Source organism: Octopus bimaculoides, chromosome 1, assembly GCF_046866305.1.
Source record: "Octopus bimaculoides isolate indiv1 chromosome 1, ASM4686630v1, whole genome shotgun sequence".
NCBI classification, from domain to species: Eukaryota; Metazoa; Mollusca; class Cephalopoda; order Octopoda; family Octopodidae; genus Octopus; species Octopus bimaculoides.
Genome location: NC_142928.1, coordinates 155,727,737 through 155,745,342, shown reverse-complemented (window position 1 = coordinate 155,745,342; position 17,606 = coordinate 155,727,737). Strand labels below are relative to the sequence as shown.

The following is a 17,606-nucleotide window of genomic DNA, read 5'->3' as shown; positions in this document are numbered from 1 at the left end:
GTTTTTCTTTGAGAAAGGTTTGTCAGCCCCTCACTCAACCCTTTTACATTTCAGATTTTTATAATATATATATATAATAAGATATTTGAATGTATGAATGGGATTTAAAAAAAGACTACTCACTATATGTAATAGTTAATTAATTTGTCCAAAGTTGATTATTCTCTTGGATTTTTTTTTTATGCCAATGTGCACTTATTTTATCCAGAAAGCAAAAGACTCTCCCTGGTGTTAAGAAATATTTTATTATGAAAAGCAGATACAGATGTTCTCTCTCTCTCTCTCTCTCTCTCTCTGTGTGTGTGTGTGTGTGTGTGTGTGTGTGTGTGTGTGTGTGTGTGTGTGTGTGTGTGTGTGTGTGTGTGTGTGTGTGTGTGTGTGTGTGTGTGTGTGTGTGTGTGTGTGTGTGTGTGTGTGTGTGTGTGTGTGTGTGTGTGTGTGTGTGTGTGTGTGTGTGTGTGTGTGTGTGTGTGTGTGTGTGTGTGTGTGTGTGTGTGTGTGTGTGTGTGTGCGCGTGCGTGCGCGCGCACACACGCACACGCACACACGCACGCACACACGCACGCGCACACACACACACGCACACACACACGCGCACACACACACGCGCACACACACACACACACATAGTCATATGAAGATGATTATGATAATAATTGTTATATGTTTATTCCTTTGTCTGTTGCAGTTTATTTCTATCTTAAGTTAAAAGCTATAGAATGTTGATGGCCAATTTACTAGGCTTGTTGTTAGTTTTTAGTCTTGCTTGCAAACAAATATTTCACTAGCTATGAATATTTATTAAAGTTGTTGCAGAATCTAGGCCATTTGAACTAGATCTAGATACATTTTTGTCAAGAACTACACCTATTCTCTGTTTTAGGATTTTACTATTAAAAAAAAACCTTGTCTAACTATTCTAAGTAATAGCTTACAATTCGAAAACTGATCTTTCGTTTTTGTTTTCCTTTCTTTTAAAAGCTTACGTCATCTGCTGCAGTGGGCTTACCGTTCTTTCTATGCTATTACTAATTGTGTTTATTTACATCAGTAGCTGTTGTGCTAAGCTGTCTTTACACAGATATTTTGTTTTACTAGGCTACTAATCCTTGTATACCTCCTACTTTCTGTCAAGGCTGCTTTGCTTTGATGGCTGTCTTTTATTTTTTTCCCCCTGCTTCATGTTGGAATGGATCAGAAGGGTATGCAGTACTTTATCTTGTCTGTGAGGCAAAAATTCTTCAAATCTAATTTCACTATTTTCTCTGCTATGAACAACTTCCACTGTCAGGATGCAGCACTCACTATCAATTCTCATTACATGTCCATACCAACATAGGTTTATCTCCTGCATTAGCTGCTACCTTTAATTCCCAACCCCCTCAGCTCACATTGAGTTATAACCTGTACATCTAATGTTATAGTCATTTGTATTAGTTTAGCATTATACTTGAATTTATTTACATTCCAGAGATTAACGGCATAATCTACCTTGGAGTTTGATCTTAGCAATATGAGGTTAAGAATTAGGTACTGTACAGTATTTAATCGTCACTACTAGCTGTACCACTTGTATTTCATCTAGTCCATTCCACTAGCTGCCATCTAATCTACTTCAGTAGCTGTGCTGCTAATACAGCATTTAGTCCTCTCTATTTACTGTGTCACTAGCATAGCATCTAGTCCTGTACTCTAATACTCGATTGTCTTCTCTACTAGTTGTGTCACTAGCACACCATCTAATTTTCTCTACTAGCTGTGCCACTAGTACAACATCTAGTCCTCTCTATTAGCTGTACTACTAGTACATCACTTAGTGTTCAAGTACCTCTATTAAAACAATGTATCTAGTTATATTCATCTTTAAAATGCCTGTAGATTCTTCATTTTGATGATCATTAGCAGTTATCTATGCCTCAGCAGTAAGCTTCTTAAAATATGCAACAATCTACTTTGTGCTGCCCTAATTTACATTCAAGTTAGAGTTGTTTTTGTTTTGATACTTCTGAAAATGTATTATGCTTTTACAAACATCACAGCTTGGTTGTTTTCATATCTTGGATGAACATCAGTTTGTTGCTTTTGCTTATTATGTATTGAGTTACCATTAAAATTTGTTGTTGATTATTTTTGCACTTGCCACTAAGCTCCAATGTCATGTATTATCTACAGTTGGAAATGGAATTTTTTGACATTTACATTTGTCAACAAAGAAAATGCACACATACACACACTACTATTGAAAATGGAATCATGGATTGAAGATTACAATATATTGTAAAAACTTTGAGATAAATACTTGTTTTACTATACAAATAGGATTTATATAACACTCTTTAATTGCTGTGAATGTTTGGTAATAATATTCTCAGATATTTGATTTGTTATAGTTTTCTTTTCTCTGCATCTATTAAATTATGGAGACCTTTTTCCCCAGTATTGACATTTATTTAGTTTGTGGAATTCTAAGGCAATATTGTTTGTTTCTTATAGTAACATAATGCTTTTTATAAGTTTTATTCATTACTTTATTGCACACAACAGGGAAAACAATTGTAGATTGTATAAAACAGTAAAAGGAAATATAGTTTGCAGCATGCAAGAAGGGACAATGTAGTGTTCTGGAAATGAAACTAAGGCAAATTCAAAGATGGTTGGAAGTTAAATGCCTGTTTCAGTTAACTTCTTGTATATTCATGTAATTACTTTAACTCTTTTATATTGGTTTTACATTCCTTTTTCTGTTTGCCATCTATCTTAGCTGAATTATTACACTTCAGTTTGTCCAATATTTTCTCAATTCTTTTCTTAATTTGATTCTAATCTATTACATTTGTGAAATTGCATTATAGCAAATTTTCTCAGGATTACTATTTAGCAGTTAATGTCAACTGATAGCATTACTTCAGCCATTCTATTATATGTCCATGTATCAAATGCTTTGTTGTAGTATTAGCAATACCCCTTTCTTTTTTAACTGTTCTAAGCTCGCTCAGCTGAGTCCAAGTGAACTTGCTTCTCCCTCTGCCATTTATCAGATAGTCTAATGGCAAATGCTCACACAGTGGAATAAGTTAGTTTGCTGTGAGGAGGAGGAAAAAAATCTGATAGCTTTCGACAGGGCCTTAGCTTGTTATTTTGTTGCTAAGATGAGCCAGTTTACATTTTCTTATGATAAATAACAATATTTCATGGCTCACTTGTACAAATGGTTTTACCTTTTACACTAGTGCACCTTAGTAGTATAGGTTTATCCTTAAAAAGGCAAATCTGGAAGAGTATATGAGAAATGTAAGTATTATAGGTTTATAAGTTGTATAAAGATGGAGTATACAGTGCTCTAATGTTGGTGGTGGAAAGCTCTAGGCGAATTAAGTTTGGAACTGTGGTTTAATTACCAGTTATTACTTATATATTCTAGGTTATTCTTAAAAACTTGGCCATGAGCCTCACAACTCTCACCTTACCTCCTGCAGTTAATAACGCTCATGACCTGTTGATTACAAAAGGTCAACTGTTTGATTCTATCTCACTGGTGCATGAGATAATATTGTTTTAGTATAAAAAGAAAAAAAAAAGCAGTTAAGTGATGAATGACTCATAACAAGCAGAAAGCCCAGAAATTGTGTGATTGTTGGCTGTTTTGACATGTTGAATCTCATCAACCATGCACACCTGTAACAATTGTCTACTGGATCACCTGTTAGAATACTTGTTTTTAACTTATGGAAAATTTGTGAGTTACTGGTGTGGAACCAGTAACTGACTTTTTTTTTTTTTTACTTGCTGGGTTTAGAGGAAGGACCTCAAAGACGTGTGGAATTGAGGCCATTAGTGTTTCTTTGGTCCTTTGTAAGTCAACACATGTGGGAAAAGAACGAATAGAGAGGCAATTCCAGAGAGCTGATGTTTGGGTAAGGGAAAACTGGACATAGTAAAGTAATTAATGTGGGGCCTTTAAAAAAAGAAAAATGAAAAAATCCTTACCAAAAGCTATTGCTTTTGCCTAGTAAACATCATTGATAAAGTATTTGGACTTCTTCACTTCAATTGTTTCTGGGATACAAAAGCAGACAATCAATCAATTCAACAAACTTAACTAAACAGAGGTATTCTAATTTGTTGGTGATTGGAGATATTCGATAGGAGAATTTATGGTAACAGCGAAGAAGCATTTGTCAAGAAATAATTTTTCTTTTTCTTTAAAGTTTGGTTTAGTGGAAGGGATTGTGCACAAGGCTTCTATAAAACTTGCCAAGTTTGTTGAGGTTGATGCTGTTAGCATTCAACTTAAAATACTTGTTTGGCACGCGAAGTAGTGTTGTGAAATAAGCAAACTTTTAGATCAGTTCAAATACACGTGGGACATATTTGATCAGTAAAGAGGCAATTTTTATTGCAGTTTGCCATGGAAAAAAATTTTTACCTTTTAGGCAAAAGATGGAAAACACCAAAGCTATTTCAGAGTGCCCCCTAATATATGGATTAATATGGACTAATATATGCATTTTGAGCACTTTATGCTCTCATCAGTATTAGATGTCAAGGAAGACAACTCTGCAATGACTGAACGTTTTGGCTTCCTTTATAAGAAATCAGTAGAAATAATTCTCTGACTGCATGCTGCAGCTACCAGGCTGGGACAAAATATATGGTTGGTACATGAAACTGTTGTGAAATAAACAAACTTTATGATAATTTCAAATATGTTTGGGACATATTTGATCAACAGAAATGGCAAACTACAGTGAGAATGGCATTTTTGCAAGTCAAATATGTCACAGATATATTTGAACTGATCTAAAAATTCTGTCTAACCCTTTAACATTCAGATTATTTTGTCATTCATTCACATTATTAAAAATTAATCATGCATTATCCCATAGCCTCAAGATTTCAATGATGTAATTGTTACATTTTAGAATGATATTGTAGAGTAGGCGAGAGACTGGATCTGGTCAGATTGAACATAAAACAGGTAAAATATTTGGGTCGGATATGGTTGGTTTAAATGCTAAAGGGTTAAAGTCTCAAAAGTTAGCAGCTGCAGAAATGATGTGTGGTGGGAGGGAATTTCAAGGGAATGACATTAGGGGAAGGAAGGGATTGGAATAGTGATAAGCTGGTATACAGTATGGATAATGAGAAGATGGAGAGATAGTGGAGTGTTTGAGAGGAGGTAGTACTAGATTAGTCAGTTCTGAGGAGCAGAAACTACTGTATGTAGTAGTGGTAGAAAAGGCAGAGAGAAGGGACAATACATCTGTGGTCTGGTGGTTGGAGTGTGTTTGAGTGACTGAGAATGTTTAATAATTATTGCTATATTGGAGACTCTCCCTGTCTAATTAGAAACCAAGGAGACCAAAAACGGTCGACTTACAATAATATGGACATGAATATCTACTTAGTCAGAATAGAAACCCAGTGTGTTGTGTGACTAGAATTGTGTACATTAAAAACTAGTTTTCATTCTGCATTTGAGTTTTTCAATAAATCATTGAATCAAAGTTATTGGAAGACTAATTATGGTTGACTCTATTTTCTTGAGTAAATGAAAACTACTTAATGCTATTTGTTTTTGACCACAATGTTGATTTTCTTTGACTGGTCATATTTTCTGCTGTTAAGTGCATTAAGCAGTAGTTTTTTTGTATGTATGCCAAGTTATTGTGGAACATACTGGCAAAAGATGGAATTTAGTTTCTTGTGTTACTGTTAGATTTTTTACTTTTGTAAGGATGGAGAACTGTTACACAAACTTATTATACACACACACACACACACACATATATAAAAACATTATCCAATCCATTGTCCATGCTGGCATGGGTTAGATGGCTTGACCAGAGATGGCCAGCTGGAGAGCTGCACCAGACTCTAGTCTGCTTTGGAATGGTTTCTACAGCTGGATGCCTTTCCTAATGCCAACCACTGTACAGAGTGTGTTGGGTGCTTTTACGTGGCACTGCATGGGTGTCTTTATGTGGCACCACATGGACACTTTTACATGCCACTGCCATGAGTGCTTTTCATCTCCAGAGGGACTGATGTAATATTGGCATTAAGAAAGGCATCCAGCTGTTGAAACTATGCTAAAACAGGCATTGGAGCATGATGAGGTCTTTGGACTCATTGAAACCTTGTTGAGCCTGTCAATCTCTACCATCATGGAATATGGATGTTAAATCAATAACAAAAGATGAAATCAAATACAAAAACAACAAAAGTCCCAGGGATGTTCACAGGTAAATATCATTAGGTTCACGCTCAAAGAAGGCAAAAACAACTTATAAAGAGAAATAGTGTAATGTTTTGAACAGTCCTTTGTTGGATACACAGAGAAAAGTCCATAGAGGAGAATAAAAGGAGGAAAAGAGACATGAAAGGGGGAGAGACCCATGAAAAAGCCTGTTGTGTGTGTGTGAATGGGTGAGCATACATATGTGAAAGAACATGTTTAAATACTGTGCATGTGTATATTTGTATTTGTATGTGTGAGTGTGTGTGTATGTATAAGGACTTTGAGTAGTGTGTTTGTATGTTAGAGAATGCTAGGTTGGACTGTAACATTGATATGTATATATATATATATATATATATATATAATGTGCCTAAGAAAAGGCATCCAGTTGTTTTGGTTACACCATAGTTGGGTATAGGAAGATGTTTCTGGAGAGTCCTTGTTATAATGGAGCAAATCCTTTAAAACTTTAAATACTCAAGACAAAAATACCTGATGTCAATTGAAATGATGACAGTATGGGAATAGATTTTACTCATTGTAAGTGTTCAGATTTTGAAATTACAACACTGGGCTTCAAATACATTGAGATTATGTTGTTAGTTTACTGATAACATGGTCCAAATTTTCCATAGTCAGTGTGTTATGCTTCAAAACTGATTGCATTAATCTATTTTCCCTCGGTCAGCTGGAGAGTTGCTCTTTAGTTGAATAGCAGTTAGCAACAGTAAGGATGGTATGCATTAATGGGGATGGTGTTACCTGTGTGGTAACATGCTGCAGAAGCGAGACTTTCTATCAATGTATCAAAAACAGAATACATGACAACCGATTAATCTAATTTCAGACCTCAACCCTACAATATATGGCAAACTAGTAAATCAAGTTTCTGAATTTATGTACCTCGGACACAGACTCTCTCAAACAACAAAATAAAACCATGATGGAATGAAAGTTGTGAACCATAGAACTGAACTTGGTCAGGTAGCCTTTAAGAACAAAATTACACTTACTTCAAAACTGGTCCCATATCACATAAAATCAAAGAAACATCTACAACACCTATGCTCCTCCTGTAGTCTTATATGGGCTGAATTGTATCAACTGCTCTTCTTATTTCTTTATTGCCCACAAGGGGCTAAACATAGAGGGGACAAACAAGGAAAGACAAAGGGACTAAGTCGATTACATCGACCCCAGTGCGTAACTGGTACTTAATTTATCGACCCCGAAAGGATGAAAGGCAAAGTCGACTTCGGCAGAATTTGAACTCAGAACGTAACGGTAGACGAACTACTGCTAAGCATTTCGCCCGGCAGGGTAATGTTTCTGCCAGCTCGCCGCCTTATCAATTGCTCTTCTGTTGCACTACAGAAACTGGAAGTTTTTCAGGATCATGTAATGGGACTTATTACTAACACCAAACTCTCGGACCATATTACCATCAGTCATCTCAGTCATCAAGAATTAAGTATTCAAACTGCCCCCCCCCCCCAAAGCGAATTATTTGTGGTGTCAGCAAAATCTGTTTGGAAGGCGTGATTAATGGAGAGAGAAACAAAGCTTAGCAACCTGAGAGATAACATTGTAGCATGGACAGGTCTTGACATAGTTTTTCTGAATGCTCTTGCCAAAGATCGAATACTATGGAGGCAACTATCTCATGCTGTGCGCATTCTACAGCAGGTGGAGGTAGCAAGATATGATGATGCATGCGTGGTGAGAAGTTCACTTTGCAACCACATGGCCCAGGATTCAGTCCCAGTGTGTGCATAGCAGGCAAGTGTTTTCTGTTGTAGCTGTAAACCAACAAGTGCCATGTCAGTAAAATTAGTAAACAAAAGCTGTATGTAAGGTATCATACATATAGTGTGTGTGTGCATGTGTGTATATATGTGTGTATTTATGTCTACCTCTATGGCTGTCTTTCTGTTTGACAGAGTTTGAAAGAAGAAAAACATATGATATGGTAAATATAAATTGCAGAACTAAAGATTAGACTTAAAATGTACTGAGTTGATGTGAATGATTAAAATCCTTAGAGACAGTGCCTGAACATGGTCTAATGTCTGAAACAAATAATAGAATAAGTTTCCATGAAAATATTTAAATCAACATAAACAACCTCAATCAAGTTAACAAAGAAAATAAGTGCAAAACAAAAATAAGGCTTGTTATGAGTCTTTGTATGACTAGTTGAGCAGTGATGGTGTATTTGCATTCCTTGCAGACTATATATCCTGTAGCTCTGTGCTTATAGAGCCAGTGAAATAAAAAATACAAAAAAAAAACAAAAAAAACTCTTACTTGGAAAACAGATAAGGGTTGGGGACAGGAAGGGTATTTGGCTGTAAAATACTGAATACTGTCTTCATAAGTCTTTGTCCAACCCATGCCAGCATGGAAAGGTGGATATAAAATGGAAAAAAATGAAGGAACTGTATTTAAATCAAAATTTCAGGAAACTGCTCTCAGGACTTTGTATTTTTTTTTGCTTCTGTTTCTGATTAGAAATATTTTTGTAAATGGAAATTATGAACATGCATGAACTGGTAAACTCTGTCTCAAGAGTTGAAACATGGGTTGGATAGAACTAAGCTTCTGATAATTTGGTTTCAGTTTCTGATTTTTGGTGTTGTTTGATATTACTTATGTCAGATTTAAGTCACAATATGAAACACTTAAATATCATAATCCTCCTGTAAATATCAATGAATTTTTATGCCTATGTAAGAGAATATTCTATTTAGCTGGTAATCAATAATAGTTTCAAGCTGGCACAAAGAAAATATCTAGTCATACAAATGTCTGTTTTATTTCTCTTATATAAAAATTCAATAGTTGAGTGGTTAATATATTTGACTGTTGACCCAGATTTATTGAATTGAAGCTCTTCTTCTGGTAACATATACTTACAACACCCTATTTTTTTTGTTCCCTAATCATTCAGATTGAAAATGTAGCTATTGTAGTTTGTTTTGTTTTCAATGCATACATGTACATCAAATTTAAATTTAGCAAACATATTGGAACACTGCCTGCTGAAGACACGAATACATTCAACAACACCCATTACTGCCAAGCCTATCAGATAATTCTTTACTGAGCCAAACCCATTAGTGCCAAGCCTTTTGGATATTCCAAAACACAGCCAAATCCATTAGTACTAAGCCTCTTTGATACTACTAAACTTACCCAAACTCATTAGTGCCACGCATTTGAAGAAACTACTAAATAAAATAATGAGAACTCTTCTTTGAATAAAATATTATTAAAAAGTCAGTCTTTCATGCCAATTTACTTGCTAGAAACCATTTATTATGCAAATACTAACACATTCTCTCACACTTGCTGGTCAGTTCAGTTTGTGTTGTTATTGGTTAGTTTTAGGTCAGCACTAATCAAGCTTCCTGTGATAGAAAGTGTTTTAGCCATAACTATCTAATCTTATTTTTCAGTTAGTTAATGTAAACCACACCTTGGCATTAAAATGGTAAGGTGTGGTCCGAAAAAAATTTTGTTGCTATTTCTTGCTGGTCAAGCAACCATATAGAAATACCCTCTTTGGCTAAATCGGTTCCATTTGGTATTTTCTTATTATTCTGATAGTTTTCTCTTTATGCCTAATAACATTTTAGTGTTATTCGTAGAATTCTTTTTATTGGAATTGATGAATACATAGAATAAGAGTTGAGATTTAATAATTTTGTGATTCTGGCTAAAACAACAATTTCTGTGTGAAATTATCAGCTTGTAGCTGATAGATTCATCAACCTTCTATAGGCAACATTTCTTCTACTTAAATGCTAATTTAAGGTCAATAAGCTTACTATCTCATTATTCTAGGCTAGTAAAATGCTTCATAGTACATAGTGACATCAGTAAATAGAAATGTTTGTATGTGTGCATGAATATTTTGATAGTTTTATTCTAAAATCATGTTCCAACTGTCAAGGAAACCTTTTAAGATTTTATGTGGTTATGGTTGTTTTACTCATTGTTAATGATTTATCTTTTTATTAAAATCTTACTTTACTTACGTCCACCCATCCACCCATCCATCCATCCCCACCTCCAATCATGTTCATAAGGTCTTAATTTAAAATAGTGAAAGCCTAAATACATGTCAGAGAACGAAAAGTAGATATTAAGTTTGTAGTTTTATGTTGGCTTTCTTTAACCCTTTAGCATTTAAACAGGCCATATCCGGCCCAAACATTCTACCTGTCTTATGTTGAAAATGGCCAGATCCAGTCTCTTAGACCTAGCCTACAATGTCATTCTAAAAATAAACAATCACATCTTTAAAATCTTGGAGCTACACAGTACTACATAATTAATTTTTAAAAACGTGGATAAATAAGGATTACATTTGATAAATTAACCTGAATGCTAAAGGGTTAAGTTTTAAAAACTCATTCTCATTAAGGGCAATGGATACCATCTTGGACTGCTAGTTATATGAAGATAGTTTTATACAAGAAGTGTTGCTTAGTCTTAGTTCAGCTCTGGTAGAGCAGATCTTGTCCAAGCTGTTCAAGCCATGATGATTTTTGGATGTTTTACTCAGATAAAAGAGATAGGATGGGAAGGTTCTTGATTACAGGTTTAATCTAAGGCTCAAATGGTCACTGTTGAAATACCCTTTATCATAGATTTGCTCTATCATGGCTGTTTTGGAGTTAAACAACAACTACAGTTAGAAAGAACAGTATATCTTTTCCCTGAAAATAGCTAGGTCAAAGATTATGCATAATTTCCAAAAATGATTGGCTTGATAACATTACTGAGGTCATTGTCTGATTGGAATAATCTGTAAAAAGCATGTTGACAGTGCAACAAACCATCCCTGCTGACCTTGTATTTGTCTTGTGATTTATATCTTAGTTTTAGTTTTCTATTATAATTCCATATATATCTAGGATGTCATATAAGAATTATTAATTAATTTCAGTATTTGACTTGTATTTTTTCTTTTTTTTTCCCCCTTCTGTTTAGTCAGGGAAAATAAGTGTATGGGTATTTTGAAAATACCTCGTGCCCTGCTTAGTTATGGGCTTCCCTTTGGCAAGGCCTAACATCTGTTCAGCCGCCCTTCCAAGGATACAGTGAAGTCATAGAACTGCAGCATAGTGGGTTATGAAGAGGTAGTGGAAGAACTCAGCTGAGTCAATTATACTTCTTAGATTGATGCTGTGTGGAGAATTCATAGATCAACGGTCAGGATCACTAAGCTCTATCAACAGAGTAACTACAATGTATCCGTAAAAGTGGCATCTATAGTTTTATAATCAGCTAATGAAAAATTCATTATGACTCAAACTCTCAATTCAACTTCATAATAATGGAATTGGAGGGTGACAGAGAGTTATGGGAATCTGCAAAAACAGTGAAAAAAAGTTTGGGGAAGATGGGCAGTGTCTGTGACCCATTATTTTATTTTCTGGGCCTCTGAAATTGGTAGTAGAAAAACAAAGTTATCCTTAAATCAGGCCTTGACCGCCAATATTTATAACAATGAACTCTATTAAAAGCACTGAAGTAATGGGTGGTGGAATGAAACCAGATGATGGATTAAGTCTACAACCCTAGTGCTCAGAATGCAAAGAGCTGGAGTTAATCCCACAAGACCTCTCATCCGATATTATGTATTAGTCAGAGTGGTGTCCCCAAGATTGTTTTCACTGTTTCAGCTGTGCACACTCTAGCCTTCTTCAAGTATCTTGTGATTCACCTTAGTGCCTTGCCTGGGATTGAACTCAGAAGTACCTCGGATAGGTACTTTGCTTTATAGAATTTGAAAGGATAAAAGGCTAAGTTGACCATGGCAGGATTTGAATTAAGTACAGAGAGCTGGAATACATGCAAGGGGGCATGTCTTATGCTGTAAATAACTCTGCTAATTTCTGCCCTAGAAAGTAGTTTTGTGGACTAAGCTGTCATAGACTACAGATGAGCATTCCACAATATTTTGCTGAACAACCTGCACAGGTGATTCATTTCTAGTGATCTGATGTTTGTAGTGTATATTAGCTCACAACCTCCATTAAATTGACATTACCTGTAAAGGTGCATGATGTGCCACATGTCAGATGTTGAACTGATTGCAGAGCAACATGAAGGCCTGGGAATGGAAGCCACGATCTCATGATCATGAGTGAAACACCCTAAAACACAAGGCCATGCACTCTCATTACAAAGCAATTTATCACCTACTTCACTTGTTGTTTTTGGCACTCCGTTGCTTATGACGTCGAAAGTTCCAGTTGATCCGATCAACGGAACAGCCTGCTCGTGAAATTAACGTGCAAGTGGCTGAGCACTCCACAGACACATGTACCCTTAACGTAGTTCTCGGGGATATTCAGCGTGACACAGTGTGCCAAGGCTGACCCTTTGAAATACAGGTACAACAGAAACAGGAAGAAAGAGTGAGAGAAAGTTGTGGTGAAAGAGTATAGCAGGATTCACCACCATCCCCTGCCGGAGCCTCGTGGAGCTTTTAGGTGTTTTCGCTCAATAAACACTCTTAACGCCTGGTCTGAGAATCGAAACCGCGATCCTATGGCCGCGAGTCTGCTGCCCTAACCACTGGGCTATTGCGCCTCCACACCTACTTCACTATATTGAATTTAAAAAGCAAAGGTAACCCCAGCATGATTAAAACTTAAATCTGTTTTTGAAGAATGCTTCACTGCCTTTTGACAGTTAGTAAACTGTAGGTCAATCTTGAGCTGTGACCAGCCATAGTTATTTCAGCATTTCATGAGTATGTAGGAATAAAATTATGTAATTCATTAAAAAAAATTCAAGACTGGGGGACATGAGTTGAGTGAAGTTTGGCTGCTATTTCTAACAGCTCGAAGGACCATGTAGAGGTAAGTTAGTAGGATGTGATTTGAGGGAAATTTGGTTGCTATTTCTACAAAGTTGAACGACTGCTTTGTGTCTTGCGTTGGCTCAGTGTCTGTTTTGGGATATTGTGACATTATTTACTTTGAAGCGAAAGTACAGACGTACTACAATTTAAATGTATCTACTCCATAATTTCTTCGTTTTTTTTTAAAATCTTAAATTGTATGCTTTGTTTTTTAAAAATATTTTTTGAACAGTCTTTTGTTTTTGTTTCCCTCCTATTTAATATAAATAATTTACCTGAGTGTCTTTCCTCCGAGCATAATTGTCAATGGGAGGATTATTAAGTACAATAGGATTTTGTGAAGTGTGAATGACAAAGAACCTGTTCGTTATTATTTTTTTTATTTATTACTGGAATTCAGTCATTACATTTAATTTCTTAGTTGAATTTTCCCGCTTTTCTTACAACTCTTGGTCCACAGCTTTATTGATTGACTTTTTTCGCCTGTCTTTTGCAGCAGTCGTAACTTTTCAAAGCCTAACTGGTTAGTTCTTTCAAAGTCAGGATATCCCTCACTGATGTCATATAAACATATAGACTTCAGGTTTGCTAATAAATCTTGACACCTCTTCTAGTCGTATCTGTGTCAATGAGTGAGTAAGAGAGATAAAATAATCCACCCCGCCTACTATTTTACTTTCAACTAAATGTAGGTCGTACAAATCACCGACCAATCCCTGCTTATTTTTTTATCTGGAAATATTTTACATATAAATTTGAAGGGGAAACACCGTTTTCTTCTTGATCTATTTTTTGTTTGTCTTCTTTTTATACGTATGTCTTTTGTTATTTCAAATTACCTAACGGCTTAACACAGACGTTGGTTGGTTTTGTTGGCAGGTGTTAAGATGGGGGTGTCTCATTGAAGTGTTACACTTTTATATGTAAATGTGCAAGGTAAATAAAGGAAACTCGCTGTCTTGACTAACCAAACACCAGTCACCCACCACAAGTCCCAGGTTGCTGCTGCTGTTGTTTCGTTAAATAGAGATAAATTTACTTATACAACCTATGTAAATCAGAACTTTTGTAATTCACCGGAGAGTGCTGGACTTTATCAAGACACTACGCCTTACCAATATTAAAGCTATTGGTTCAAATTTAGTATCGAGAGTACCTTTATTTTACACTAGGCCCACAGAACTTTTGATATCCAACATGAAGACTGTATTTATGGATTTTTTCATTTGTGGTTCGAAACGCAAAACGCCTCGAGTTATATCTAATGCACCCCAGGTAAATATCATTTTAAAATTTCTTATATAATGTTAGTTTTTTTTTTTTTTTTGCATCATCTTGGTCCCGAATTTAATTTTTCGCAGTTAACGTTTTTAGTCATTAGTGATCGTCTCCTCCCCCTCCCACTTTAGTTTACCTCCGTAAATGACGAATGTAATGCATTCAAGTAGAAACGACGTCTGTAATAATCTGCGAAAAGGGACTGGGACGCTCCCCCCCCCTCTCTCTCAGACAGACACAGAAACGCGTGTCCGCGAACATTGTTTGTCTGACATACAGCCCATCCATCAGTCTGTTTAGAACTAGATATTAATTTGTATCTGGCTTATTTTGTGTGTGTAATGTATGTATATAAGCTCACTCGCCGGTTTTTAATCTTTGTAATTCCTCAAGTTAATTGAGTGGGATAGAAGCATTTTATTATCTCTCTCTCTCTCTCTACAATGACAACGACAACGACAAGCCCTCTTTAGTTTCAAGGAGTGTAACACGGACTTCTGAAAGAATAAAATACTTCAAATCCTCTTAGCATATTTCTTTCAAAATGATGTACTTTCGTTCTATCTCAAATGGGATAGTTTATAACATTTACTACTGGCAATCAGAAAATGTTTCCTGAATAGTGTGCCTCTTAAATATTTAGACATGACGTTTCGACTCTTACTGTATTTTTGCTGAATCACTTTGACCTGCAAAATATTTTAATCTGTAAATTCGTCTATCTCTTTTTATTCATTTAGCAATGCACATTGATATTTTTTAAAAGAAATATTTTATTATTTTGGCCAAATATTTCGCAGAGCGCTCAAGACCTAAATTGTTTGGGATGTTTTCTGTTCGGTTTCACTTTTTGAAATCGTAAAATTAAATGAACATTTTCAAATTTACTAAACTGATGTAATTTTTTCACGCGCGCACATAGGTGCTGCGTACGAAACCTTTGGCTCTTGAACCACTTTCGTAACCTTCTCTCGATAGAGTATGATCATGTATTGGGTTCGATTTATCCTGTTTGTTCTAACACACTCACATGCACATCTATAGCCCCCCCCCCTTATTCATTTGTTTTTCTCAAACTGAAATTTATAGCCAAGGTTTCAATACCCTAACCTCTAAAATACCTCATGTTCATTAAAGCTGCGGTTCTGCTCAACTGAGTTGATAATATTTCAAGAATTATTTAAGTTGTATTTTGTTTCAGCTTAGTATGTTATCAGTACTCTTGTTTTGTGTTCCGCATCAGCCCTGATCAGGTAGACCTATGATAAAGCACGTTCCAGCCGTCAACATCCCGTCTTTTGTATATCTAGAACTACATTTGTTCAGTGTGACTCTCTTTTTATTTTAAGACGGTTGAGTGTACTTTGTGGAAGATTTGACTTCTATTTCTAGCAGACTCAACGACCTCTTACTGCCCTAATCTCTATTAGAGAGAGATTAGGGGCACAGGAGAGGGCTGGTATAATTCATAAGTCTTATTTACCGTTTGCATATCATTAATACTGTTGTTTCTCTCTTTTAGCCAAACGTGAACGTGTGAGTGTTTTAAATACATTTAAAATAGTTCTGTTGTTGGAAGGGGCAAAGTTAGTGAGATTTGAACCTATGAAAATACTGTGAACCTATTTAATTTTGTGATTCTACCAATTTGTGTGTGTACGTGTGCAAATCAATATATATTGAGACAACCATTGGTAATGTGAAAAAGGGTTAGTTGAATATATTTTATGCTGGAGTTTCCAGTAGTGTATCTAATTCCAATTAAATTAGAAATAATTATTATAAATAATAAAAATGTTTTCTTTTTTTTTCCTGAAGTTTCACAAATGGTAAATGGATAAAACTTAAGGTCATCTAATTCTGAAATTTACACATGGAGAAAGCATAATTGGTTTTTGAAGTTGGATGTTTTCTTAGAATATATTTCATTTATGACCTCTCAAAAGTATAGGATTTATTGATATTCAATATAATGTCACCAGGCTGTGGTAATGATCACTGGAGTGAATGCCATTCCAACTTGTATTTAAATTTAATATTCTGTCGATACTTTAAAGTCGTTTTGCTGATAGAATTTTTCATGCTTTAGTTTGGTTTTATTGATCTATTGATCACTTATCTCATTTGACTTTCTTGTTATTTTGTAATGTTCATACTATTTTGATAAACAAATTATTGTATTAGCCTCTGAAATATTGGATGTTATAGAAGTGTCCTAACCTCTTCTTTGCTCTTCTTATTTTCCACTTCCCATCAAGTGATAAAGTCTGCTATAATGTTTGGTGATATTTTAGGATTCAAACTATATTGTTTGTTACAAATATTACATGCATATATGGTAGACCCACCGATCTATTCAAGAAGTGTTTTTAAACTATATGGGTCTGAAAATTTGCAGATGTAGGATCGAAAGAAACTAGATACTCATTGTGGAGCGTTATTAAGCATCAACAATGGTTAATTACCATCAGCATCTGCTTCTGGATGGTACTTTAAATTAGGAGTCTGAGCTGCTAACATAGCTCAGACTGCTAATGGGGTATGTTGTAATAAATACACTTGAAGTAAAACTGAAGTGAAAGATTCTACAGTTGCATGTTCTTTCAAATGTCAAATGTATTATTGATTGCAGATTGCTTGAAGCTTAAAATATGCACAATGTCTCTTTGAAATAGTTATGAAATCTATACAAATATCTTAACTTTAATATCAATTGATCTGTTAAGGAATTATTGAACTTATAAAAGTAAAAATAATTGAGCATGTCTATTCATTCATTTGTAACACTGAAACAGTTTTGGTTAATATTATTCTGATCATTAATGTTATGAATTATTAATGCATTAACTTAGTATTGGTTCAATCATATTTATGTTATTGATGTTGCTTGTGTTTTGACACTGGTTTTTTTACAGGTCATTTACATCTAACAAAAAAAAAAAGAGAAAATAATAAAAATGTATTCTCAATTGTCATTTGTTCTTTTTGGTTTTAGTTTCGGTTAACACTGCAGACTATACAATGTCAAGTTAACTGAAGTGATGGCATGAACACTTCAAAGACAAATTTTGCACATATCTGTGCTGAAGTAACCCTTCCCACCTCTCCATAATAGCTTTCAATAGAATGAAATGCAAAAACAACCAAGAAACATTGCATGAATAAATCTGAATATAGTCATCTATATATTAACTTCATGGAGGCACA

The 17,606-nt window shown here is 35.1% G+C and overlaps 1 protein-coding gene across 16 annotated transcripts in view; it reads left to right on the top strand.

Moving 5' to 3' along the window:
* The window catches only part of LOC106870506 (ras-specific guanine nucleotide-releasing factor RalGPS1), a 203,746-nt gene that overhangs the window by 81,760 nt on the left and 104,380 nt on the right, over window positions 1-17,606 (top strand). For 2 of the 16 annotated variants that reach the window (XM_052971611.2, XM_052971603.2), the window contains exon 1: window positions 13,862-14,396. The exons of 12 other annotated variants lie outside the window; for them this stretch is intronic. In XM_052971611.2, the coding sequence (XP_052827571.1) occupies window positions 14,319-14,396 (78 nt within the window). In that variant the 5' untranslated portion in view covers window positions 13,862-14,318. Of the gene's footprint in view, window positions 1-13,851; window positions 14,397-17,606 lie in introns of those variants that run through there. 2 more of the 16 variants (XM_052971618.2, XM_052971609.2) reach the window with 2 other exon arrangements.